At 41.1% G+C, this 26967-nt stretch overlaps 1 protein-coding gene across 2 annotated transcripts in view; it reads right to left on the reverse strand.

Annotated features, from left to right (window-relative positions):
• Window positions 1-26967, reverse strand: part of ADAMTSL1 (ADAMTS like 1) — a 198882-nt gene that overhangs the window by 36029 nt on the left and 135886 nt on the right. For both annotated transcript variants that reach the window (XM_087742441.1, XM_087742442.1), the window contains 6 exons: window positions 23203-23413; window positions 16587-16766; window positions 14483-14636; window positions 12024-13164; window positions 4769-4896; window positions 1131-1259 (listed from right to left, as the gene is read on the reverse strand). In XM_087742441.1, the coding sequence (XP_087598567.1) occupies window positions 1131-1259; window positions 4769-4896; window positions 12024-13164; window positions 14483-14636; window positions 16587-16766; window positions 23203-23413 (1943 nt within the window). The remainder of the gene's footprint in view (window positions 1-1130; window positions 1260-4768; window positions 4897-12023; window positions 13165-14482; window positions 14637-16586; window positions 16767-23202; window positions 23414-26967) is intronic.

Below are 26967 nucleotides of genomic sequence, written 5' to 3' on the forward strand. Positions count from 1 at the left end.
TATTTCATTCATCCCACTGAGAGTAATTAATAAATTGGGATCCCAGCCTAGTGTTTGCACAGCTAATGTGCATGCTTTGCTAAAGGACAGATGATCAAACAGTGAAACTTGAGCCAAATACTCTTTTTACTTAAGAATTTGCATAGGGGTGTGGTTGGCAGCACTTGAAGAAGGAAAACTGACAACCACTAAGTACTTAGAGCAGGAAGTGTAAAAAAAGCAGGACATTTGTATATTTGCATTGCAGATGCTTATTTAGAGTCATCCGAAGTAGCTGGGGACAAGAAGATAAAGCATGGGTCTAAGGGACTTAAAACAAGCCTCCACGACAGATATTTGTGTAACACTCAGCACGGCTTACTTTGCTCCCTTCCCTTCCTGTTCCCCCTCATACTAGGCATGAAAATGTAATGAATCAAAGGTCTGGCCCTGGGTCTTTAGAGATTTCCCAGCTCCCTCTCTTCCCCCACTCCTCCTCCTCATGCCAACATCATTCCCACCAACAGCTGTAGGGACTGCAACATGCAGATAAGGTCAACCTTTTTTGGTCACCATTGGAAAGAGGCAAACTGCCATTGTAAGAGTGAGGGACATTGAGTCTCTGGCTGGAAAACAGTTTCGGGGGAACCCTCTTTCAGCAGAATTCCTCTGAATTCCTGTACTCCAAAGGTGAAAAAAGAAAAAACAAAAAAAGAATGTGTGCTAATATGCCCTTAATTTGGAAAAACAGAGTTTGGTAGGAAAAGAAGGAACTAACTGGCGTGGACTTTGAAAACCCCATCAATGAGGAAATGAGTCAGTCCATACTTGTGTATTCTCAACAAACATGCCCAATAGGTAGGACTGTGTATCAGTTTTGTTGTATCCACATCATACCCTGTATCTGTAACAAAGATGCCTCTTGTATTGTCCCAGACCAATTTTCTTAAGCCACTACACTTTTCTTGTTAGTATTGATAAAAGGAGGACAATTTCTATACCAAGAATTAATGGAAGCAATGAAGCTTGCCTGAGTCCTAGGAAAACCTTGCAGTTTCACCCAGCTGCACCTGGAGACATCAATTTAGCAAAGAACCCCACAGAAATTTATAGCCGAAGGCACCTGCATGGGAGACGAAGTAATTTCTCACCTGCGACCTGGCAGCTAATGGTAACATTTGCTCTCTGGATTGTTTTCACTGTGCTTCCAATATCAACAGTGACAGCAGGCAATTCAGTGTTGATCACAGTAGTTCTTGATGCCTTTATCAGTGGCTTTCCTGTATAAAAGAAGCACCACAGTTTATCAGACCAAGCATGGGACAGATGGCCTGGGATGCTCTGTGTGAAAGTACCTACACAGGACAGGTGAATAAGGGAAAATGCTGGAGTATGAGGCCATCTGCTCTTTATAATGTTACAGTGTCACCAAATTCCATGGGAAAAGCTGTCTTGGAAAAAGAAAAAGCATGCTTACAGCAGAAGCAGAATAGCATTAAAGCCATACGGACACACATGAGAAGCAGCTGAATCAATAAACACCAGTACAATTGGAGCTGCAGCAAGATGTTTGCCTGGTACTGCAACCAAAATAGCACCCTTTGCCAAAGGCCAAACATAGAAAAAAGAAGCCTGAGTGATGGCTACAGGCATATTGATAGTGCAGGAGGTTTAGAGTAACATCCAAGCTGTTTCCACACATCGATCATGTTTTCTTTAACCTACAGTGGAAACACTGGGATTGGGAAGATGAGACCATAACCAGAAAGTTTTCTCATAATGGCTAGCGTAAGAAGATGGGGGACGTAAACAAGCTCCTTTCTGTCAGAAAACCTGTTTTGTTTTTTCTAATGCCTGTAGTAACAGTGTTGTGTGTTAACATAGTTTATCTCTAACAAAGATACCTGCTTTGCCTGCAACAAACTTTTCAAATTGTTTTCAGTGTGCTTCCAACATCGGTGACAGCGAGCAAGTGGGTCAAGGTGTTTCCCTGCTGTTGTGCCTGTCTGTGTGGGGTTAGCTATGGAGTTATCCACCATCAGGGGCTCGAGAAGCCTTCTGCAATTCCTTTTGTAGGGGCGCTGTAGAGGCATGCCTACATGACACAAAACAGTTCAGAGATACTCAGGCTTAGCTCTGAGAGAGGGGAGTGAAGCAGCAGGGCTCACAGAGCTGGGTTAAGGCAGCCTCCTGTCCCAGCCAAAATGCTCTGCAGGCAGGATGTTAGCAGGAGGGGCAGAACATGACAACATCGCTTTAAATGGTATGGGACTTGGGTGTTTTTGACTCAGTGTTGTATTTTCAAATTCATCTTTCTCCAAAAATCTAGAAACACATTTTTTTTTTTTCCCCTTTAATACAAAACAGGTTCAGATATCATCATTTGCCCTAGAAGCTGCAGTTTTAGGCTAATGTCTACCATTGGCTTCATTTGTGTGTTAATCTGGAGGTGACCAAGGAAGAAAAGATGGAGGTGAGAAAAAGAACTTGGTTTCATTATGGTCATGGAGAGTCCTGAAAATTTAATTCAGCCCTAACTATAAATTGCTCCACATAGCTATATTTCCAGCGCTTTTAAAAGATGCCTTTCATTTGGGATTCCTATCATACCTGTTTGGGCTTTTTTTAGTACTTTTTTTTAATTTTTCTTTTGGTGCTTTTAATGCCTAAGAATAGCAAAGTAAAATATATTTTATTGTTACAGTATCTCCAAAAGTTTCGATGCTTTGTGGCAAAGCCTAAAGAAAAGAAAGAAAAATTCTTTACCTATCCATCAGCCTTTTATTTTCCTGATTGGTTTCCAAAATCTCATCAAAAGATTAAAAATCTGTTAGCTGTTCAACCCACAAACGGGTAGCAAACCATTGAGAAAAATGGAAACATATTCCACTGTCTTTTTTTCCATGCATGTGTTAAACTAATCAAAAAATTCTTCAATGAAATAAGCTTTCGGCCCCACTCCTGATCCCTCTAAAGATGGTCTCAGTTTTCCAGGTTTTTTTGGAGAAAGTACTTCCATTATGCCAAAAAGGTTCTTGCTTTGTTCCAAAAACTGCTCAGTATCTCATTTTGATATTTATGGCCTCATTTTATACGGTGTTCAGCTCTTTGCCTTGGATGTGAGATGGAAATGTATACCAGTTCCTAAGCAGAGTTCAGCTTGAGTCTGGGATGCGTAAATGTTAATTCATCTAAAAAGGTTAAACTACAATGTTGATAATTAATTATAATCAAAAAGCGAATAGCCTTTTTGTGCCATGTGTATACCTAATGCTCAGTTTATTTTTCTGTAGCTTCACACAAAATTGTCTCCACAAAATACGTTGTACAAAGACTATGGCTTTTAAACTCACTGGAGCAATATGGACAGAACAGCAGTTTTGACTCATGATTTTTGTAACCTTTTGTTCAGCTCCTTGCTGGTGCAACACAAGAGGGTTACTGTGGAGTTGCTCCTTATAAAACACTATACTGTCTTAGTGGTAGCACTACTGCCCTGCTGCCTGGGATTCAGCAAATATAGTCCTGATTTGCAGCAGTGTAAAAAGGATCAGTCTCTTTGTTTTTGCCTACATGTAACAGGCAGCTCTAATGCAGGTCTTCCTTTTCCACCCTGGGGGATTCAGCTGTTCTTCTAAGGCAGAGACAAGGTGTCTTTCCAGTTGGTCTACTGATCATCAGAGCTTCACTGCTGGCCATTGCTGCATTCTTAGTTTTTCTTCATGCTCCTCTTACCTGAAATTTTCTCTGTTTGGTGTAAAAAACTCAAGCTTATCAACAGCTATTCCTCTAATCATACAAGGATACATTGGCAGCTGATGGTCACTGCTCACATACTGGAGGCCTCCAAATGTTTCCACATTCTGCAGCAGTGAAACGGAGAGGTCTGAAAAATCAATAAGCTTTCTAGCATTCCTAATGTGTTTCCTTTTATCTTTGTGATAAATAGGATCCTCTTTCTCTAAGACCTCTCTGCCTTGTCACAGTCCTTAGCTGTCTATTGTGTGCCTTCATCTTACTCAACAGGTCCTCATTCACGTTTGCTGCTCTGTCCTTCTACTAGTCCTGACATGGTTGTGAGCCTGCTGACATTGCCTACCAATGAACCTTGAAGCTGGATCCATGCACTACCTCCAGTTTCCCTTGGCTTTTATTTGGGTGAGTTTTCTTTAGAACTGAAATCTAAACTAACAAAGGATATTTAGTCTGCTTTAGAACTCAACCATTACGAGAGAAATATAAACATAGAAGTTAATTTTTTCTGAACCTCTATTTGCCAGCAATTGAAACACTGTCAGCCATGCTTGTGCCACAATGGATCAAATACGATACAGGGCTTGATCCTGCAAGGGGCTAGCTCTTCAGCTCTGGTATTTTTCAGGCCTGCCTAATGTAAATCTGAATAAGTCCTTTGATCAGTCTGTTACACTTGAAGAGATCAGCAATAGGTTTAAAATGAAGCATACGAATTGGGAGGCCTGGACTGCACTGGCCATATAAGCTGTGAATAGCCAGGATAAGCACTGCCTTGAGAGCACGTCAGATGCAGAAAATGAGAAAAAAACACTGATCTCTAGCAGAAATCCACAAATTTCACGAACGGTCTGGGAAAGCTGGACTATGCCTCAGATTTTTCCAGAGTTCAAACCTTGTGTTTTCACCAGTGTACCTCTGTTGACCCACCTTGCCCACCCAGCATCCACAGCTCTCTGCTCCCCTAAAACAATTTCTGTCCAGAACTACACAAGTGGCAGGGACCATCCTGCAATCACAGAGAGTGAACTATTACCTGCTAGAGTGACAGCAATGGAGACAGAGTCAGATCCCAGGGCATTGGATGCATTGCAAGCATAGAAACCCACATCAGCTTCCACAGGTGCTAGAATCTGCAAGGAGTCATCAGGCTGAAGTAGTATCCTAGAGTAAAGCAGAAAGAAAGATGTAATAGTCTCTTAGTTTGTGTGAGCACGAATATATTTACTGGGACTTTTTCAGGTTTAGGTGATTTTTTTTTACAGTTCAGTCCTTTAGGTTATATTTAAAAATCTATTAAGAAATGTAAAGTCTTACATTGAGACTGTGAGCTGTGATTACTCAAATTAAATTTTAGTCTCATTACCAGTTCTTCTATTGCTGATATATGTATTAGAGAAACATTGCTGAGTCCTTAGGACATCTGCCCATGGTTTGTGAGACCTCCTCCTCTGCTGTGTCCCTTCCTGTATGATGCTGAATGAGATGTCTAGCCTCCCTGTCTCCCAGTTCTGCAAAGAAGCAGTAGCAATAGTAAAGAAAAATCAAATTATTGCAAGGGAAAAATCATGAAACTTTCTGAAGCTGGGCAGAAAGAAGTGAAGTGAACCACAGGCTCAGTGGCAAAGCCTGAAATAGGCTTCAAATTCTTTGATTGTTGGGCAGTTTGTAGAAACTCAGCAGCCTCGTTGCTCCCCTGATAGTCAGTGAAGACAGAGAGGAATACTCAGCTCTTCCTTGGTCTGAACGAACTGTTTCTTTCCTCTGCCAGTAAAAGGAGCCTACTGTGATCTCAGTGTACTGCCCATGGTTAAATGGAATGAAAATAACCTTAGAGGTCTTATGAACAACTTCTTTTCACAGTCTGGTTTTGCCAGTAGTATAACTCGATCAGGTCCTCATGTATACCTGTTTAAGCAAGAATTCAGTCCATGAACTCTTGTCAATGCTTATGTTCCCTTATTTTCAGCACAGTGTATTTCATGATTATTGTTCCTTTTTCTTAAATTTTTAGGTGAAACTGTTGATAAAACCTAATGATAAATTACTTTTCTCATCAGCAACTTTCAGCAGCTGTTGTACGTAAACTCTTAGTTGAGGCTGTGATTGACAGTGACAAGGGTGAAAGTGGGGGAGGGATATGCCTGTAAAACACATGCAATAAAAGTCTGCTCACAGATCCTGGAATTGATGAGTTTCTTTCTACTCCCAGCCCCCCAATGAAAACTGTTGTCTCATGGACCAAAAAGCAGCAGATACTTGATCTTGCACAACACTGTGGGTGGTAGATTCTAAAACAAACCAGATTAGGGCCACCCATCAAAATCTATTATAGGAAAAAATCCAGAGTTAAAATTATTTTTAACCCTTTTTTGAGTAATAATAATAATTATTATTAATAAAAGGAAAGAGCTGCCTTTTGTCAACCAAGTTTTGCAAGTGCCTAGAAAAATGCACATTTGCAAAACTAAAATGAATAATTTTTAAATTGCATCTTTGCTTGCACAGAAAAAACACAAATGGTTGAAAGAATTCCCTCCCCACTTCTGCTTTCAAGGATCTTTTCTTTCTTACCACTTAGTCATAAACACGGCAGACTTCTAGTTAACCACTGCTAACAGTGCCAATAACTAACAAATTAATTACAAAACTAGTGTTAGCATGCATCAGTATCTCACATGTAAATTTTTTAGTTTAACACCGACTGGTTCAATGTCTACACAGAATTCATTAGAGCTTCAGAATTTGTCCCAAATTATACTAGCATACAACAATTAAAAGTTGTGTGTGTTCTGCCTGCATGTGTGCAAATATATTATGTCGGCTGATCAGTCAGTCCTACATCAAACTAACACCTACAACCCCCTAAAAAAAGTTTTTACAAATGTTTTTGTCACCTTCAGGTTGAGGAAAGAGCTTGCTTAATATTACACCTTGTAAAACACAAGGGAACATATTTGTTTGTTGTTAATTGGCTCTGCTGATGTAAATCTCTCTTTGTCAATTTAAGTCACCTCAAGATCCAGCACAAATATTTTTAGAAATAGAAATAGGCCAGGTAGGTACCTGCCTTTAAGAAAAATAAACTCCAACACAGCTCCATCTTCCTATTTTTTAAACCCAAGTTTTAATGTCCTTCTCTAGAAACAAAACTCATGTCCTCTTCTTTTCAATAATTCTTTCTGTTATTTGTGTGTCAAAATTTGGCATAGCTGCTTTTCTTGGAAGTAGATCTTTTATTATCCCTCTTTGTATAGAATGATTTTGGCTGGAATCCCTACTTGCTCGTAGATTGCTATTTTTGTTAGGTATTGAGTTGCTTGTCAGTGGTGAAAAAAATACCAGCTGTAGCAATTCTTTCTGTCAGCAGCATGTCTTCAGAATCTCGTTTATGGACTTAAAATAATACAGCTTAATGTTTAATCAGTCTCATCTCAGTTGCTCCATACCACATTGTCCCCAAGACAAAAATGTATTTTACAGGACCTATATCAGTGGCTAATTCAGATGGCACCTCGCAAACACCTAACTCTGTATCACCTACTGTTTAAATTCTGCTTCATGTCCATTTATAAAATACATTTCTGTTTTAGAAAAGTTGAATTATCAAGTATCAACTGGTTCACAGTGATGGAAATTACAGCATAATTGGAAGGCTTACTAAACAATGCATAAGTCCCTTGACGATTTTTTCACTTTTAAAATTGATTCCTAAGGAATTTAATCTGAATTTTCTTTGAAATAAAATATTTTCCGTCATTAACAGAAGTCTCCAGACTTTGGTATAGGTACTAGCAGGCTCTGAAACTGCACTCAGAACCCATGCTGGTGTTAAGCTGACACTTTAACCTTAGGAGAGAGTATGGACACTCATGTTAAGTATGCACTAAGGCTGAATATGCAGACTCAAGTTAAGGGTCTTTTACTGGAACCACACAGATATTTTCAACTGCTGCAGCTTTTTGCGTCATATGTTTTCATTCTTTTGAGTAACTGAAAACCAACACTTTTTTGGGGCCTGTGTTATATCTTTTTGTGACAGCACCTAGACTAAAGCTAAAGAAAATAATTTTTGCAAGTGGAGCTACATAGTAGGAGTTATAAATACTTTTCGGTGGATGGCACAGCTCGTGGAAGGAGACAGTGGGAATAAAGCCATTCGTTGCTAGATCACTGGTCCAGACAAAATCCATGGCCACAATGCAGGAAAGTGAGTGCCTTTATCTCAGTATTTGGTAATACACAATACAGATAGCTATCACCCAACCTAAACCCAGCAGCCTACACTCTAAAAATCACAATACAAACCAGATACAACTGGAATCTCAGTATACTCAGTAGGGCATAAGCTGAGTGACTTCAGCACAACTCTCTGACCTTCCTCACCAAAAGTGTCTCTCTTTGATACTGGTACAGGAAAGCCTATCTATATTAATTTTCTTATGCCCATTAAGACAGAGGTGGGCTGGAAATCTGGTTTCTCTTCTCCATTCAGTGACTGGCAAAGTATGAAGAAGATAAGCTGCAGAGCTGAAAGACAGCTCAAGCATACCAAACACCACCGCATGCAGATGGCCTTGCAGTTTACAGCAGTACAGTGTGAGACTGCTTAAACTGTGGCTTTCATTTACACAGCTGACTGGCAGCCAGCAAGAGCATTCTGAGCCAAAACCAGAATCCTGCTGTTAAGAACCCAGCAAAACATCCACAACCCAATTTTCATATGCACCATGATTTCTAAACTTCCATTAACACCAAAGTTACAGATGCTGAGTATCTCTGAAGCCCACAGCACTGCTTATTTCCTCCCCTCGCACCAACCTGGAGGAACCATAAGTGATGAGTATAGAAGGAAGTTCATAAAGTGGAAACTGCCTCCACCTTTAAAGAAGAGTTTTCAATGAATAACGCTACTAACTGGCAAATAAACTGTACTTCCCTGAGTCCTCCTGATAGAAATTTTGAGCACACATAGTTGTTTGATAATTCAGGAATATAACACAGCATTTCATGTTTTTTCAGCCAAACTGAATGGAAAAAAAAAAGGTTGAAAGGCATTGTAAAATTAAAAAAAAAAATCCAAACTAAAATTTCAGAAATCATAAGACTTTTATTGTCAGCTAAATGACTCTGCCTGTTGCTACACAATGGCTGCTTATATGGTGCGAAATAAACTTGTAATTTTCTCATGAGTGTAGTGTCCGGCATTAACCACATGTGGACTTTTTATGTAACCTCCATTCCCTTTCAAGCATATCACAGAAATCACAGTCATTTCATGCAGAGAAAAAAAAATAACCCTTAATGGCACAATTCCAACAGGATGTAACAACTGGCAATGAAAATCTATATATGAAAATCTTGGGGGGCCATGAAGATATTTTCGTAGGAATATGGGCAAATAAAGGGATACTACAGGCCCAAGTCTGCATGTGATTTCCACAAGACATACATTCTTGCTTGTAGTCTCCCCTCCTCCTGCAAAACTTAACATTTTTTGTGTGAAACCTAATATACTTACTAGCCTTCAGACACAGAAAAAGAGACAAGAACCAGGAAATTCAGTACATGAGAGAAAACAATCATAGAATCATAGAATCGTCAAGGTTGGAAAAGACCCTTAAGATCATTGAGTCCAACCGTTAACCTGACACTGCCAAGTTCATCACTATACCATGTCCTCAAGCACCACGTCTATCCGTCCTTTAAATACCTCCAGGGATGGAGACTCAACTACTTCCCTGGGCAGCCTGTTCCAATGCCTGACCACCCTTTCGGTGAAGAAGTTTTTCCTAATATCTAACCTGAACTTCCCCTGGCGCAGCTTGAGGCCGTTTCCTCTCATCCTATCACTTGTTACTAGGGTCAAGAGACTGACCCCCACCTTGCTACAACCTCCTTTCAGGTAGTTGTAGAGAGCAATAAGGTCTCCCCTCAGCCTCCTCTTCTCCAGACTAAACAACCCCAGTTCCCTCAGCCGCTCCTCATAAGACTTGTGCTCCAGACCCTTCACCAGTTTTGTTGCCCTTCTCTGGACACGCTCCAGCACCTCAATGTCCTTCTTGTAGTGAGGGGCCCAAAACTGAACACAGTACTCGAGGTGCGGCCTCACCAGTGCCGAGTACAGGGGCACTATCACCTCCCTGGTCCTGCTGGCCACACTATTCTTGATACAAGCCAGGATGCCATTGGCCCCCTTGGCCACCTGAGCACACTGCTGGCTCATGTTCAGGTGGCTGTCAACCAACACCCCCAGGTCCTTTTCTGCCAGGCAGCTCTCCAGCCACTCCTCCCCAAGCCTGTAGCATTGCATGGGGGTCTTGTGATCCAAGTGCAGGACCCGACACTTAGCCTTGTTGAATCTCATACAGTTGGCTCCAGCCCAACGATCCAGCCTGTCCACGTCCCTCTGCAGGGCCTTCCTACCCTCCAGCAGATCGACACTTCCACCCAACTTGGTGTCATCTACAAATTTACTGAGGGTGCACTCGATCCCCTCATCCAGATCATCAGTGAAGATGTTGAACAGGACCGGCCCCAGTACTGAGCCCTGGGGAACACCACTCGTGACCGGCTGCCAACTGGATTTGACTCCATTCACCACCACTCTCCGGGCTCGGCCGTCCAGCCAGTTTTTAACTCAGCACAGAGTGCACCCATCCAAGCCGTGAGCAGCCAGCTTCTCCAGGAGAATGCTGTGGGAGACTGTGTCAAAGGCCTTACTGAAGTCCAAGTAGACAACATCCACAGCCTTCCCCTCATCCACTAAGCCGGTCACCTTGTCATAGAAGGAGACCAGGTTAGTGAAACAGGAGCTCCCTTTCATAAACCCATGCTGGCTGAGCCTGATCCCCTGGCTGTCCCACACGTGCAGTGTAATGGCACTCAAGATGATCTGCTCCATGACCTTCCCCGGCACCGAGGTCAGGCTGACAGGCCTGTAGTTCCCCGGATCCTCCTTCCGACCCTTCTTGTAGAGGGGCGTCACGTTTGCTAGCTTCCAGTCATCTGGGACCAATGACTTTGGAGTGATTCTGTTGCCAAAGTGAGAAAGGAGCTAATTAATTGTAACTATGCAGAAGGAGCAATTGTACCTAAATCAAGTCTTTACTGGATGATTCACAGGCACCACACTGGAAATTAATTTTTGCTTTGACTCCATCTTTTCTCATTTCTCAAGCTGACCTTATGACTAAATTCAGATATCTTAACCGAGGTCAGTATCTTGTGCAGAAAGAGCTGCTAGCAGATCCCTGGACTACTATGTTGGTTAATAGAACCTCCTCTTGCACTCTCTGCCTATCCTTATACACCACTTTCTCACAGAACAGAACCAAAACATAAAATCTTAAAAATACACGAGAAAAATGTATGTTATCAACACAGTTAAGCATATAACTAGCACTGAAAAAAATCTCTTTTTTTGTGCTCTTGCACACAAACGAATAACATGGAGTGATAGGCAGGTAAAGGCTACCTGAAGGAAAACCAGCATCATTTCTGTGGTACACTGATAAAAGCATTTTGTTACTCAAGTTCTCAGGCTACACCAGGGGCCAGCACACTGGAGTTTGAACAAACAAGGATGCACCAACTCACATCAGAAGACTAATGCTTAGAGACAAGTGTGTTGAGATGACAGCATAGTTGCAAACAGCCATGAAGTATGGTTCCACTGTTTCCAGACTCTATCAGAACAAACACAGGGAATGGTGATTGTAATACCCTCTGAGGTTTACTCTGGGGCAGTTTCACACACAGATACACATGTGCAAGGCAGAAGCCTCAGTTCCTCCATCTTCTGCTACCACAACCATGTCAGACAGACCCTGCAGGAGCATTGTGAGAAATGCAATTCATATCTCCAGCAGAGGATAATAGTAATCGTGACAATCAATAATCAATCTTTGTATCTCAAAACCATTCTTCATAGCAGAAACCTCCACCTTCAGATGGGAAAATACACTAAGGCTCCCAGCCTCCAGACGTGGAGTGCTCTGTTGACTGCATTAGGCACTTATCGACTTTAGTACTTTACAAACTCTTCTTTTTACTTACTGAAACAGAAGTAAAGCTCCTGTTTGCCACACCAGACTGACCTAGCATCCAGACCTTGCTGAAGAGTTATAGTGCCCTGTTCACCACTTCACATGTGTTAGCCCTTCTTTCTGCTATGAAATCAGACTACAACAACATATGGTTTTGTCCATGGGACTGACAGGCAGTAAAACATGGAAACTGGAGAATCAAAATATCAATTATTTTCTTAAAAGTTAAATAATATGTTTTACCTATCATTGTATTTCACCTCGTCTCCATTCTTAGCCCAGCTGATGGTGGGCTTCGGGTTTCCCACCGCTTCGCAGTGAAGCAGCACGCTCAATGTGCCACTGGCTAGGACCACTGTCTGTCCCAGGTGGGTAACAACCTCTGAAGCAGAAAGTTGTTGTGCTGCTGAAATCTTTCGGAGGATGGCAGGCTTTTGATGAGGTCTGCGCAAGCCATTTGCCAGATCTACAGAGGTGGGAAGAAATGCTTCGGCAGATGATGTCCTCAGGGAGCTGGTAAATCCAGAAACATGCCTGTGGAGAGGGTACTCCACAGAGGCTGAATCTACTCTTCTCCTTGATGCTTTGAGGACAGATTCCTGGTGCTCCAAGTGGCTCTTGAAAACCTCATGAGCCAGCTGCACAACAAGCTGCTCAGCGTAGATGTCTTTAAGTTCCTCAGGCTGTTGAGACAAGTTCCTTATGATATCATCCAAGCGTTTCTGCTCTGTGACCATAGTAAATGGCAGGCTATACTCTTGGCTCTGGTCCTCCTCTGAGGACGCGTTTCTCTCCATGGACTCCTGGGCTTCCCAGGACTCCAGATTTTCCCCTGGCCAGCCCCTGTGCTGTAGCAGCCTTGAGACAATATCGTCATACCAGCTGCTGGGGTCAGCAAGGTGCCCTCGCTTTTCAGCCTTGCTCCCATTGAAGAGAATTCCATTGATGTGTTTCCCCTGTGTTCCCAAGGCTTCATTTAAGTTGGCCTTTCTCATGGCCTCTTCCTCCCTAACACCAGTTGGCTGCCCAGAAATGATCTTCTTGTTGCTTCCAATTAGTTTAATTACAAAATGCTCCCGTACTGGCCCTGCTGTGCAGGTGTATGTCCCGGTGTCTGAAGGCTTCAAACGATGGATTTTCATGTACCCGTAGGGTGCAATGGTGATGTGAGCTGAACTGACGAGCCTCTTGTCATCCTTCTCCCAAGTGATCATTGATTTCCGGAACCTCCTTGTGGGGCATTGGAGAATAATGGAGGTTTTGGGCAGCAGGTAGGCATACCCACCCACAATGAAGTGTAGCTTCTTCTGCTTCCTTGTCTGGATGTAAACTTTCTTTATGGCCATAATATGGGGGCTTTGCTTATAAGCTGGCCTGTTGTGCCCTGAAATATCATTAATACTATTAGTATGTGACACCATTAAACAAAACAAGCAGTTTATTTTGGTGCTGGCAGCACTTGACCCATTAGCCAGTAATGGGAGAAACTGGCAACCAGCTGCTGAACACTAAGTTGGAGCAATCAAAATAAGAAGAATAACAAGGCGCACTTTAGGAATGCAAAAGTAGTCCTGCTCAGGGTACATGCAGAAACCAAAGAGCCAGGGACAAAAGCTTTATGGGAGGGAGAAAACTTGAGTGGAAATGTAATTATTGATGTTAAAGTATTTAAATGAAGATTGTTGCTTAATAAATACATTTTTCAATGTATAGACAAGTGTTTACCATTCAAACCCTCAAAGGCAATGTGATCTTGCAGCTCACAGCAGTAAGAAAAAGTGAAAGTGCTGCTACCTCAGGGAGTAGTGTTGAACAGAACAAAACTGTCTGGACTGGGCTTAAAAACACAGTAAATACTATTAAAGTGCACTACTTCAGTGTGTCCTTCCAGTTTCCAGATCTCTATGACAGAGATCTTTTTTATGGAGCACTAAATAAAGAAGCATAGGTGTATTATTAGTAAATACCATTTAACATTTGGTCCCAGCTTTGGTTCTGAATGTCAGATCTTCTTTTCTCTCTGACATACCCAACATTGAGCAGTTTCAGACTTCACAGTCAGCTTTAAGCTAAAGCTAGGCTGACTTTTGAACTTTCTCATATCTTGTTGGCTTACTGCAAGTGAAGGAAGGGCATACAGGGACACTACTGCTCTTGTGAAGGGTGACAACAAATGCATGAAATACCAACATAAAATACATATAACTTATGTTCATTAGAAATCCCAGGTCACAGAGGGTTCTGAGTGACATAATGAAATAATATGTTTTTAAATGATCTTCAACAAAATCCCTTACCAAGCATTTTCTTTGCAGCTGTTCTAGCAGAGAGTTTATTTGCAGCTGCCCTCAGGCTGCTGTGCTGTATCTCTGAGCCTCTACATTCCAGTTGTGAAATTTAGATCTAGATTTGGGTCAGAATTTTGAGCCAGTTCTTCCAGAAACTAGTAGCTCCCTACGAGCACATTGGCTCAGGCCCAGCTCCAACAGTAAAATTTATAGCTCTCATCTACTGACTTGCCTTATTGCTAAACAAAGCATACTTGTTCACAGACAGAAAAACTTAGCAGCAGCAGCCACTCTGCAAGACTGAGGAACACTAGTGCAAGAGAAAGTTATGGAACAGGTGACAGCATGGATTTCTTAGTGATGGACATCCCAGCCCCCTTTCCCCAGGCACTCCCAAGCATTGTTTCTACTTACTTGCACAGGTGCCTAGTGTACAGGGCCTGATCAAGGATGAGAATGGCAAAGGTGGGCACAGTGAGGAATTAATGATGACAGAACCCCCAGTTTTCAGCATCTTTCGGCAAATGGCATTTCGACTCTGGGTGCCCTCTCCACAGGTCACTGAACACTAGGAACAGAATGAAAAACATTAGGAACAAGGTGTATTAAAAGAAAAAAAGTGCTCCTTGTCACACACACCCCCTCACCTCCCATATCCACATTGCATCCTCATATCATGGTACAGATCAGTTACAGCTATCAAAATATTGCAGTGGAATAAAGCAAAGCAGAACCTGGTCATTCAGTTACAAACAGTGCAGGCACAGTAGGGAGATGAAATATCAGGTATTTTCTGTCCTTTGAGGCTTTGAATCTTCCCACTCTTCCTTTAGCACTTTTTTCACTCAGATGGTGTCCCTTGTTTTAATAGTACTGTGCTACAGTACAAAGCTTGTCTTTGCGCTGTGTTTCTATATGCCTGTGCCTGCTGGCTGGAAAAACTCCTGCTCATAGCCAAGAGCAGACCACATTGACTTGCACTTCACAGATACATCCTGTTCTGCTGAAATCTGGCATAAACTTAATCTTTGAGCTTTACTGTTGCAGATCTATTAGAAATAATAAATAAATGAGTGCTTCAGATAACAAGGAGTTACCTCAGCCTGGTACTTGGTAATTACCACACATGGCTTACAAAAAAAGGAGTATAAACCCTCTAAAATACCAGACTGTGGTGCTTGATGCATAGGTGGGCATTGTTCAATGGGATTCAGCATGCCTATTTTATTTCATATTTATGTATACAGCATCACAGAAAGTGAGAATAGAGGCAGTGCCATTGCACTGGAACCCAGGCAGCAGTCTGTAAAGGTGCTGGAAAGTGGGCTGAGTGCTGTAAAGCTGGTAGCACAAAGATGCACATGCCCTTCTGTTACATGTAGGTGCACGCATGTGGTAACGGGCATTGGAAATGAAGCGAGGGGCAGAAAACTCACTAAGGGTAAGAAGAGCAAAAACACGGCAGCCTTCAAGTGAAATGATGAGGAGAGACTGAAGTCAGATTTTATTTTAGTAAGTGCCAATATGGAGAAATGTGAGTTGTACAGATGTCAACATAAACCATGTAGCAACTTCTTGTGAAGGAGGACAGATTGGGAATAGAATTACCATCTTCACTGCCAGAATAGCTATGTGTCTTCTGGCAGCAGACTTCATGAAAACAACCACTTACTTGAGTAAAACATTAAGATAGATCAACATATGAAGGGTGCAGACGGGACAGCTCTGTGAGGTGACTGGTGTTTCTTTCACAATTAAGACAATTTCCACCTCCTTCCATGAAAGATAACTGTGAGAGCAGTGGCAGAGATTGCAAGATGGGCAATGATTTTCATGCTTACTGGCATTTAATGGTCAAATTGTGTTTTCAGTAATACTGTCATAAATATAAAGGGAATTTTTCTTAAGCCATATCGGGCCAGAAAGGGAGCCCAGGGAAGTGCAAGAGACTTCAGTAGAGTGAGTTTGTTTTGCCATCCCTAAATTGAAGGAAGGAAGTAGCTAGCTAACATCGCAAAAGCAGTGTTCTAGAATGAAAGAGGCTTGGTGCCTGTAACAATGGGCCTACAGCAGACTTCAGGAATCCCTCCTTTCTGTTCTCTGCATCCTGGGAAAGGTAGGAGTGGCCCCAAGAGGAAGAGGCTATTGACATCAGAACAGCCAGGCTTTGGGAAGAAAAAGCATTTAGCTTGGGGGAGTAAAGACTGTACTTTGTTGATGCCTTGGATGAACATAAGCATAGACAGGGATTTATTGTTTTGAGGGTGGCTTGTGTTTACGCCAGAAGGGAGGTCTTAATGGTTTGGCTGGATGGCTAAACATCTGTGGAGGCAATCTCCAAAGAAGAATATTGAGCTAGTGACCACACCCCCTACCAGGATGATAAGGACAGATTACAGGACAAAACTGGGTATAACACACTTTGTACAGTCTGAGCTCATTTGGCTCCTTTATCCCAAGTGACCGAGGAACTTCATCGCCAAGAACAGCACAATACTCATGCATACAAATAACATACCTGTGTCCAGTCAGAGAGAAGCCACTCATTGGGACAATCCTCATTTTTGCAACCTTGTTGGATAAGTGGCCTCGGTGTGGAGCAGAAGGTTTCTGGCAGTTCTAACAAGCTTCCATCTGCCCGGCGCTGCTTACAAAGTGTATCTCGCTTCTGGACACCACCACCACATGTCTGTGAACACTGTGGGAGATGATAGTCAGCCACCTTACATCACGCTTGCACCATGGCAACTTGCAGCAAAAATTACTTGTGAATTTGGGTAGAAATCAACACTCAGTTTTGGCCAAATGGAAAATATATGTAAAAAAATTCAGAACATCAAAGCAGACTTCTTTTAAAAATGTAAAAAAAAATTTGGAAAGTGGAAGCAGCTTATTTTGCTGTTATTTAGAAAAACTGCTTCAGTGTTTCTGAAATGTTCCGTTTTCAGGTGTTTGTACAAAAGACATGGAAACAATGGGCCAGAGTTGCAGTATGGAGGTGGAAAAGTTGCCCTTTCCTGTAACCACCAACTGGAAAATGAGACACTTGCACATGATGTGGAGGATCTACATCCTAATGTCTCTGCCTGAGCTCCGACTGTGCTGACAATACCAGAGAGAGTGGAAAAGTCTTCTCTAGCAGTAGATGATTCAAGACCTTCATTTCCAGGATTTGATTATATACATTAGATAACAGTAGCAATGAACTACATAGTTAGCTTGAACTAAATATTCAAATTTAACTTGTTAAAAAAAGCAAGAATTTCTTCTATTAGCAGGAAAAACAAATGGAGATTTGAGAGTGTGATAAATAAAACTTTCCACAGTTTCTGACTTTGCTTTTTCTTCCTTTTGTAGTTTTCTCATTTCTCATTTCTGACCTGCATGAAGTCTATTTTTAGTGCAGCTCAAAACTTAACTGCCAGCCCACAATTCCTGTCCTTGAAGACTTCTTGCATTATGGCATTTCTCTGATTTTTAATTCATGCAAAAGCCATATATCAGCTGTAATCTGATGTTAGTCTCAGTAATTGGTTTATAAGGTTAATATCATAAACTATTAAATATCCATGCAGCCCTTTTATATTTATGGCTGTCATGACAGCAGTGTGTACTCTATCCAAAAGTTAAAGAGTAAGGTTTATTTGAGTCAAAATAAATCAGGATGATTAATATCTGGAGAACCCACCTCCCCTCTCTCTTTAATGTAAATATACCTCTCTGTATCCATTTTCTACCCAAGCAGGGCAGGAAATTTTGAACAAACAGATTTAATAGCTTTCCTGAATCTTTTTTGTAAACTTGGTTGCTCAGCCATTTTTCCTGAGGATCTTTCTCCTAAGGCTGGTAACAGGCTCCCAGTTCTTCACTCGTTTTCTCCCTTCTAGAAAAGATGAAGGGGGAGCTTGCAGTACACTGACATGACCAGGAGTTGCTTATAGCTTGCAACACAGGAATTATGCCTGAGAAGCAGAAAACCATAGGAAGAAGTATTAAAACTTACACTCGAGCAGTTAAAAAGGGACTGTTTTAGAAAATCTTGCAATCATGAAAGACCCTTCTCTCTTACATACAGAAAGCTGCATAAACTTTAATGCTAGCCTGATTATTTAGGATATACATTGTCCTTGAAAGACAGAAAGGAAGTGCAGAAAGACATATTTATATTCAGTTTGGTTTGCTCTCTAATGAGTAAAAATAGCTTTTGTCCTACTTAGAATGCTACAAAGCTCAAAGGCTTCCAAAAGATTAAACAAGTAAAACAATACTTTAGTTTTCAACAAAAGAAAACATTTATCAACCTTTCATTCGAGGACAATTCATTCCTGAGGAGAGAGTAAATCAAGAAAAATATGACTGAAAGTATTATTTCAAGATTGTCTAAGGACTGTCATCATATCCCAGAGCCAAAATGGGTTAGGCACTGTATGAATACAACAAAAGCATGTTCCTTCTGTCAATCAGTCAAATCCCAGGAAATGTCCCTGCCCTTCCATCACTACCAGATAAAAGAGTAAGACAAAACAGACATTTTCTTGCTTCTTACCCTTCAGTCACATATGTAGCTTTGTTCCATGAAGAATAACTTGCTACTCAATACCAAACTCTATTGCTAAGTGCCAGAGAGATCCAAATGCAGTGATGAGATTCCTCCTTGTCTGCAGGAATGCTCTTCTAGGACAGTCCTGGATCACTGCACTGGAGCTGTGCCTGTACCTGTATTTCACCTCTGGAGCCTTCACTGCCCTGGGGTCTTTGCTGATTTTTCTCTAGTGGAAGCTTCCAGCCCTCACATTTTTCCAAGAAATGGAATAATCAATGACAGCAACATCTGTTTGTATTTACAGGCAATATGAAACAGTAGTTTTTAGAGGATCCTCATTCAGACATATCCCATCTGAATAACATTTTATCTCTCTCTGCTGTTCAGAAAGATCTCACAGCACCATTACAACAGAGAAAGGTGCTTGTATCACAGGGTGGTTTCACCTCACCCACCCAAGTAGATAAAGCGCAGCTGTTTGAACTGTGTCCCCTGATATTCCTGCTCCCCACAGCTTCTGAGCAGAGCCAAGCCCCATATCCCCTGACATTCCTTTACAGGGGATCTGGGACTTTGCCAGGATACCAACGTCTAGAGTGGCATCTCTCCACATTGCTGCCTGATTATGCCTAGTTCAACAATTAGCTTAAGCAAACATGAGGAAAGGCTGACACCAAAGAAGACAACCTATACACCCAATTCTGCCAGCCAGCCATTCCTGGTTTTGTGCTGCCTTTTCCCATATGCTGGTGTAAGCATTTGTGTGGCTGCATAGTGTACCAGAGTGGAAAATTAATTTAGGCTAAAGCTAATTATATTTCTGGCTAGCTTTAACCAGGACCATTGTCTGATTGCACAGCACTTCTGGAGATATAAGTGAGTGGGTGCTATAAGGGCAAGACAGAGATCCCCGCAGCAGCTATTTTCTCCTTTGGTAGAAATGCTGGCATATGTCATCCTAAACTGCTGGTGGAACTGTGGCCTTGGCATCTCTCACAGCAGTCATTGATTTGGTATCTGTTCTGCTCATACAACAATCTGTAAATGATAATTAACACAAAGAATTGATGGTCACCATTGAAAGCAGGGAGGGAAACCAGGCCATCTCTTTGCCTCAGCACATGCCTGTGAGCATCTACGTACATGCATACAATGCACAGGATTCAGGCAAAACAACCATTTCCATTGTTTGGGAGGCAGGAAAGCTGGTCTCCTCTCAAACTTGTGGGAAAAAGGCAGTTACTAATGAAAAATAAAGGGCTAGGCAACTGTCTGTTACCGGTTTGGGGCAGGGGCTGAATTTTTGAAAGGATGTCATTTTATGGTCAGTCCTGCTTACAGGGGCAGTTGAGGAAGGGTTGTCCTACCCCTCAGCTCTCCCAGGTGGTTTAATTTTGTACTGCCCTCTGCTCAAGGTGGTGGGACTACAGCAGTACAAGTTTTGGCCTTACTCTGGAAAATGAATTCTCTGCTATGACTCTACAATAAGATAAAGCATCTGTGAAGGGAGTAAATATTTTTGTTTCAGCAGGTCTTTCAGTTGCTTTCCAAGGCCGCACACCTGAAAGTTTAGAAAGGACTTTTTACAATATGGAGAAAAAATAGCGAGGAAAATATCTGAAAATGTTACCAGTTTTCCCATGCTGACTCTGTTGTGAAGCCATTGTTCTAATTATCATTGGAGCAAGGATACCACCAAGTAGCTAAAAAAGAATGCTGGGTCTGAGACTATGGCACTTATTCAGTAATAAAACAGAGGAGAATGAAGATTTACTAATAGATGTCTCCCATTTGAGGTCTGCAGAGTAGATATTTATAGGGCCTTGTAAAAACAAAAGCTCATATCCACTTTCCTTGAGAAGCACACTACTTGAAAGCAAGATAAACATCCTAATGGATTTAGCTAAGAAACAGAACTATTTAAAAATAAATAGTCTTGAATCTGTAAAGAGATATTTAAAAAATAGCTTGGAATGTTACAACACTGATAATTATTGTGTGTTTATCTGCCAGAAACACTGGGATTTCTAACGGCATTTAATTCTGACAACCCTTCTTTAACAAGCATAAAAGGCCTTAGAAAATAAAACATTGTTCATTGCAGTTTATATCTTTTGTTTGTTTGTTTGCTTGAAACTATTGTGCGAGAGTGCTCTGAAAAGCATGATGAACTCCACAGATGAGACCAAAGAAATGGCTTCAAAGCAGGCTGTGTGGATAACAGATGTTACCCTCTAGTGTCAGTGAAGCTTTAAAGGACCTTCCTTAGGGTGAGGAAGACACCTTCCCACAGGGCCCTCAATTTCCCCATACGTGGGGAACCCTCTCAGCGATATGGGCAGAGAGGAGGTGTTGTGGGTCCCTTAATGCAAGTAAAGAAATCCTCCTGCAGGATTTATTCTGCTGGAGGGCTCCATGGCAGCTGTGCTGTACTGCTGGAGCTCACCTCCAGGAGCAGTCTCAGCCACTCACATTCCGTCCAAATGGTCTTTTCTCTCACACATCCCAGGAGCCAACAGCTGTAATAAACCCTAAGTGCAATGCACTGGCCTGATGGTACACATGGGAAACCTGTGTGAGACTGAACTGCGACGCCTGGCTTTCCTACAGGGTGGAAATAACTGTACAGAGGTTGGTGGTGCAAAGAAGGAAGACATGTCTGTAAAAAATGAGGCAATGGAAATTCATTTTGATGGATTAGGCTTTTTTTTCTTGCACTATACTAATCTAAACAAAGGCAGAAGACAGTAGGTAGAGAAGTACACTTTTTGTGCTGTTTTCTCCTGCTGAACAGTAAGCATGGGAAATATTCAGTGCCCATGTAGTGAGGTGCTACGTACACAGCTGGCCAGCCTGCAAAGCCTGTGGAAGTAAGCGCAGAAGAGCTATAATGTGACCTTTGTTAAGCTGCAGCTCAGGTTCTCTGTCTCCACCCAGCCCAGAGAAGGCAGCAGTAACACAAAAGGTGTGAACTAAGCATTTTGATTTAATTCCTGATTAATATGCTTGTTAAAGCCTTTATACTTAATCCACCTCCCTCTTCCCTAAAATCTGCTACACCTTTCAAAAAGACAGCATATTTGAGAGACCCTGAGCAGATACAAAAATGGCTAAAACATTACTTTGGACAGGCAGAAATATGCGTATTTATGCTGTTGAGGAAGACATTAAAATCTTGAAAAAAATCTGTTTGGAAATTGCTCTAGCAGAAACTATTTCAGTACCATTCTAGGGTGGCCTATAGCTAATGGTCATTGTTAGCAGAAAGTTAATTTTTCAGCATGCTGTAATGTATGTCTCTTCTGACTTCAAATAAACTTACAGAGTATTGCTTTCTGTAAGGACTGTGGGCAATTATAGGATTTTAACGAGCATAGGCACTCCTTCTAGCATATCTTAATTTTGAAACGCTTGACTTTATTATGTTATGTGCTAATAGAATACTATTTGCTATTTACAAATATAGCATTTATGTGTAACTATAGCCTAGAAATATTCAAAAGTACAACCAAGCAAATAGGTGTGTATGAATATATAGACAAATTAAAGCATAAAACATCACTGAATTGTTTTAAACATAGGACTAATGCCATAGGCTAGTTATCTAATTTTGACAGAACATCAGGCTGACATAAATTTTTGTTGCTGCGATGGCTGCCCAATCCCAGAGCTCTGCCATGAAGTACAGCTTCACAGACTTACCAGCTTCATTAGGTGAGTACATTAACATCTCCTTGGCTGTTAAGTAAAGGGCAGATTTTATAGGTGGAGACCAGGTAGGGATATGTAAGCACTGTGCCAAGGGCTCATAGTTTTCTCATAGGATGGAATGAATCCTTGCACCCAGCACAAATGAAGATTTAAACAGGCCTTTTGCTTGCACCTCCACCACACAGCAAATTTTTCCTTTACTTTTGACAACAGGGCAGGATCCTTTCTTTCTGTGCAGTATTATATCCAACAGAAGCATCTCTAAGTCTTTTGAATTTCACAAGTGTTTTCATTTGCAACCAGATGGCAGCAAATAAACTCATTTCTGATTGCTTTCCAAAGATAGAAAGCTTTGTACAGATCCATTGTGTAGACAGCAATTTTCAGCGTTAGTGCAATAAGGCATCCATCTCCCAAAGGGAAGTCCCTAACGCTCATTTATGACTCTGAAGGAAGAAGAGTGTTTATTGTCCCAAACTAAATTTTTATTTGAGAATATACAGAATACCCAACATGCTTTAGAGTTTCTCTCCTCCTTGATCCTTACAGCTTTGTATTACTAGAAACCTTGGCATTGCTAATCCAAATCCACTCACCACAGCTGACCATCATATTCCAGATATTTTTGTCTGGAAGCTATAGCCAGCTGTTAAGAGCTTCCAGTAACTTTGTATTAGAAGTAGCTATAGTCACTACTTACCTCTGAAAATGCTGATGCATTTTTTTTAAAGAGCAAAAAGGCAGAATTTTTCAGTTTTTTAATGGCACGTCGGAATGACTAATGAATCCTCTTGATGGGCTAAAGCAAAATGATGCATTGATAATGCATGTTATGACTACTTTTAGCAGTCATAAAATGAGATTACACATATGTGCTTACCTCTTGCCATTCTGTAGGATACCAGGACGGTGGGCAGTCAAAGCGATTACAGGCTTGCACGAGGGATGGCTTAGGTTTATAACACAATTCATCTGCCAAAATCACGGTCTCATTGGTCTCTCTTGATAGTAGATGAGAACAGAAGACATCTCGTGTCTGCAATCCAACCCCACAGGTAAGACTGCAGGTGCTCCATTTCCCAATCTCCCATCTGTGAAGGGGTCAGGAGAGAAAACCTTAAGCACGGAATAAGATCAGCTTAATATTTTTCTTTTTATGATGACAGATGGAGTGAAGAAGCAGTAAATGAAAGGGAATTCTCCTTCTCTGATCACCATCACCCTTCTTGTAGCTGCAGGATGAGGCTAAGAGGAATATTTACTGTGCCTCTGCATTCTGAGTTCTTGTCAAAAGCTCTTGGACTTCAAGTCTCTGGGACTCCTGCAATATCATAGGAACAGTTTTGTGTCCTAAATTAAAAGTTTTTTGGTGTGCATGAGTCTGGCAAGTGTATTTCAAGACTGAACGGATTTAATTAGCTGTTTCTTTTTCTGTCTTTAACAAAAAAAATGAAGACATTAACAAAGTCCATCAAAAGAATGTATCAGTGAATTGCTGAGTAGGAATTTCTTCCAGAAGATCCAGTTGTGGTGTTCCTGACTGACTTTTCCTTGTTGTGGAGACAGGGAGTGCTAACGCCTTGAGAGATGTAATGGGACAGCAGGGAGATCCCCTTCAACCCCTGTGTGAACACCTGTCACCAAGCCAGCCCTTCTCTGCACTAGCTATGTAAGTCCTGCATCAACAGGATTGTTGATGACGGTCTTTCAGTGTTCATCACATTGAAACCAGATTTCTGCTGTTTGAGCTGTACTAAACACAGCCCCCAATTCTGTCAGCCATACACAGAAAATTGCTTCAAGTATGAGGTCTTCTACTCTTGTACTGTACTAGAAGGCACTTCAGAGTTACACAGAAATGTGTACACAAAAAAGTCCTATATTCAGAATGAGAATACAAGAAAATGGTCTTCCCATCAACTTTACGCAAAACACTACATTGACCTGGACATATTCCCACATCCAAAATGAAAGTATAAGAGCCAGATACTGCCACTTTTTGTCATCCTGAAGAATAGCTTCCTTTCCTGCATGACATTATTGAAACTGATTGCTGGGAGAGTAAAATAAACACTTAGGACAAGGAAGGCTCAGAGATCCTGCCCTTGAAGAAAGCAAAGCCAGGCAGAAACTAAAGAGACTGATTATGATGAAAGACACCCTCGGGCTCCAAGCAGGATGGAGGCAGACAATGAAGAAAAGTTATGAAACATGTCAGCAGCATGAAGCAGAATTTGTAGAAGCAGTAGAGGAAAAACACTCTGACGGTCTGAGATCAGCAGTCAATGGAAATTGCTCAGCATGTTTAAAGTGCATCATGTTAGTAAACACATTATGGAAATAATAATTCAAGGTTGTGCCATCCTACAGTCACAGACAATTGTAACTATTTGTTTTATAAAGTTGGTTTGAGCATTTGTTCCCTCCTTCTCAGTAACACCCATAACAAATTGAAACAGCTAGAAGGTAAGAAATATTTTTTCCTCCCTAGATGACAATGCTGATGAACCAAAACCCCACACTGCTCCCCTTCTGTGCTCCATCTGCTGATGACAGATTTTATAACAGGACAGGATGTGTCCTGAGCATCACAGTAAGCACTAATGACACTGTAGTTCACTTTTAGACAACAGCCTTGGTTCTGCTAGTAGCAATGACAAAAATGTGTTTAACCCTTTCTAACAATGAACACATCTTGCATACTGAGAAGTTGCCACGGTCATTTTTCAGGCCGTAATACACTGAAGGCCACTAAAGCCTAATACATGTACTGGGAGCTATTTAGCAGTGGAACAGGAGTGACATCTGGCAGCCAGCTAAGCTAATCTGGAGTTTGTTCTCCATACAAATGATGTTGGGGGAGAGGTCTTCCCAGATTTTCCTGTAAAATTGTCAGTCAGAATTAATGTGGATATCAGCTACCCTTCAGTTTTGGCACAATCTAAAATAAGGTATTTGAGTAGGTGCTGAAAAGAACCTTTTTCTTATTTTGAGAATCTATTTTGATACATGGTTAGTTGCCAGAGCTTCTTTTATCAAGTGATGGTAATAGCTGTTGCCTCCAGCAACTCATTGTTATTGGTATAAGTGCACGATGTTTCTGTTGGCAGTTCTCATCTCAGTGGCTAGCAGGCCGCATAAACTCTTTGGAGATCTTGGCTTCTGCAGAACAGGGTGTCTCTTTCTTCTTCTATAAAGAAATGCTGTGTTTCAGTGAAGAGAAAGGATTTGTTTTTCCAGTGTTTGAAATGTCTGTTGCAGGTTGCATCTGTTGCCCTACTCATAACATTGGTTTGTTCACAATTCTTTCCAGCTGCTTTAAGCAGGAGATTCCTTAGAGGTGCTCAGGAAATATGAGGTCAAATTCTCTCTTACCCTTGTACTTTCATAGTCCCCAGTGACTTTTACGGGCTTTCATAGATACAAAGTAAAGAATGTAGAGTAGAGCAGAGACATGCAAAGTGGAGTAGGAATGTGCAAGTAACAAAACCCATTATGATATATATGATTGGCAGAATTTCAAAGTCCTAAAAAACACAGAGACAATCAGTGATAACCATATACAATAGAATCACAGGGCTGTAGAATTATAACAGCTAAAGGTGCTTGCAACACTTTGAACTAATATTATACTAGTAAATTTACAATTTAGATTTTAAACTCCTTGTACTGTTGGAGATAATAATCCCTTTTTTTAAAAAAAATATTACTTTTCTGTAGTAACACAGTTTTACCCTCACTGTAGAGTGTTATGTGATGTTAACTGAAATAATTCCCGTCTTATTTCATATGGTCCTTAGCTGTGCATTCCTCTGTCTCTTTTTTCTTTTGGGCATTTTGGCCATACTGAACTGACTCTTCTAATGTGTATGGTATACGAAAAAGAATAATGCCATCTCACAATACCAGAATTAAAATTCAAGTAGGATATAATCCTATACTTAAAAAGGTGAATATGGTAGTTACAGGATCAAGAAAAGGGAACCTTAGCAAGCAGAACTGACATCTTAGTGAGTTGACCATTGCTATTTTTAAGGTATAGACTTTAGGAAAAATCTGCATACTTCCTAGTTTATAGCCCAGCTGAAAGGTTTGATACTTCCTGTATTGCTTCCCAGAGCCTGGTGAAGAGATTGCATGGTTTTGGCCTGAGACATTCTTTTTATCCCTCCTTCTTTCTCCTCCACTAGTGCCCAAACTATACTAATATGTAGCAACAGAGAAACAATGTCTTTTTAGCCTTTTTTACAGCAGGACTTTGGCACATCTCTGCCCCTAAACCTCTGGCTTGTCCTAACTCTATGTCTATCGGTTCATCAGTTGTCTGTCTCCATCTCCTAAGTACCTAAGTAGTGGTTATGTGTTTAAGTACAAACTAGACTTTTAAAGTATTTTAACTACTGTACTTCATAAAAAAAACAGAATTCAAAAGGTTTTAATCGTCTGCAGAAGATACATACATACAATACGTTGAATATTTGAATTGATTGAAGGAAAACTGTATTAATAGAAAACCACAGAGACATTTAGAGATGGCTAACAGAGAAGAATGTAACAGGAAAAAGGCAATTCATAGGGCTGGGTATGTTGAAATGGATATGTGTATATTAGTGACACATGTATTAGAATACACATATATGCACAT

The sequence above is a fragment of the Nipponia nippon genome, unplaced genomic scaffold (genome assembly GCF_047370975.1).
Source record: "Nipponia nippon isolate SJK-2023a ecotype South Korea unplaced genomic scaffold, ASM4737097v1 scaffold_8, whole genome shotgun sequence".
NCBI classification, from domain to species: domain Eukaryota; kingdom Metazoa; phylum Chordata; class Aves; order Pelecaniformes; family Threskiornithidae; genus Nipponia; species Nipponia nippon.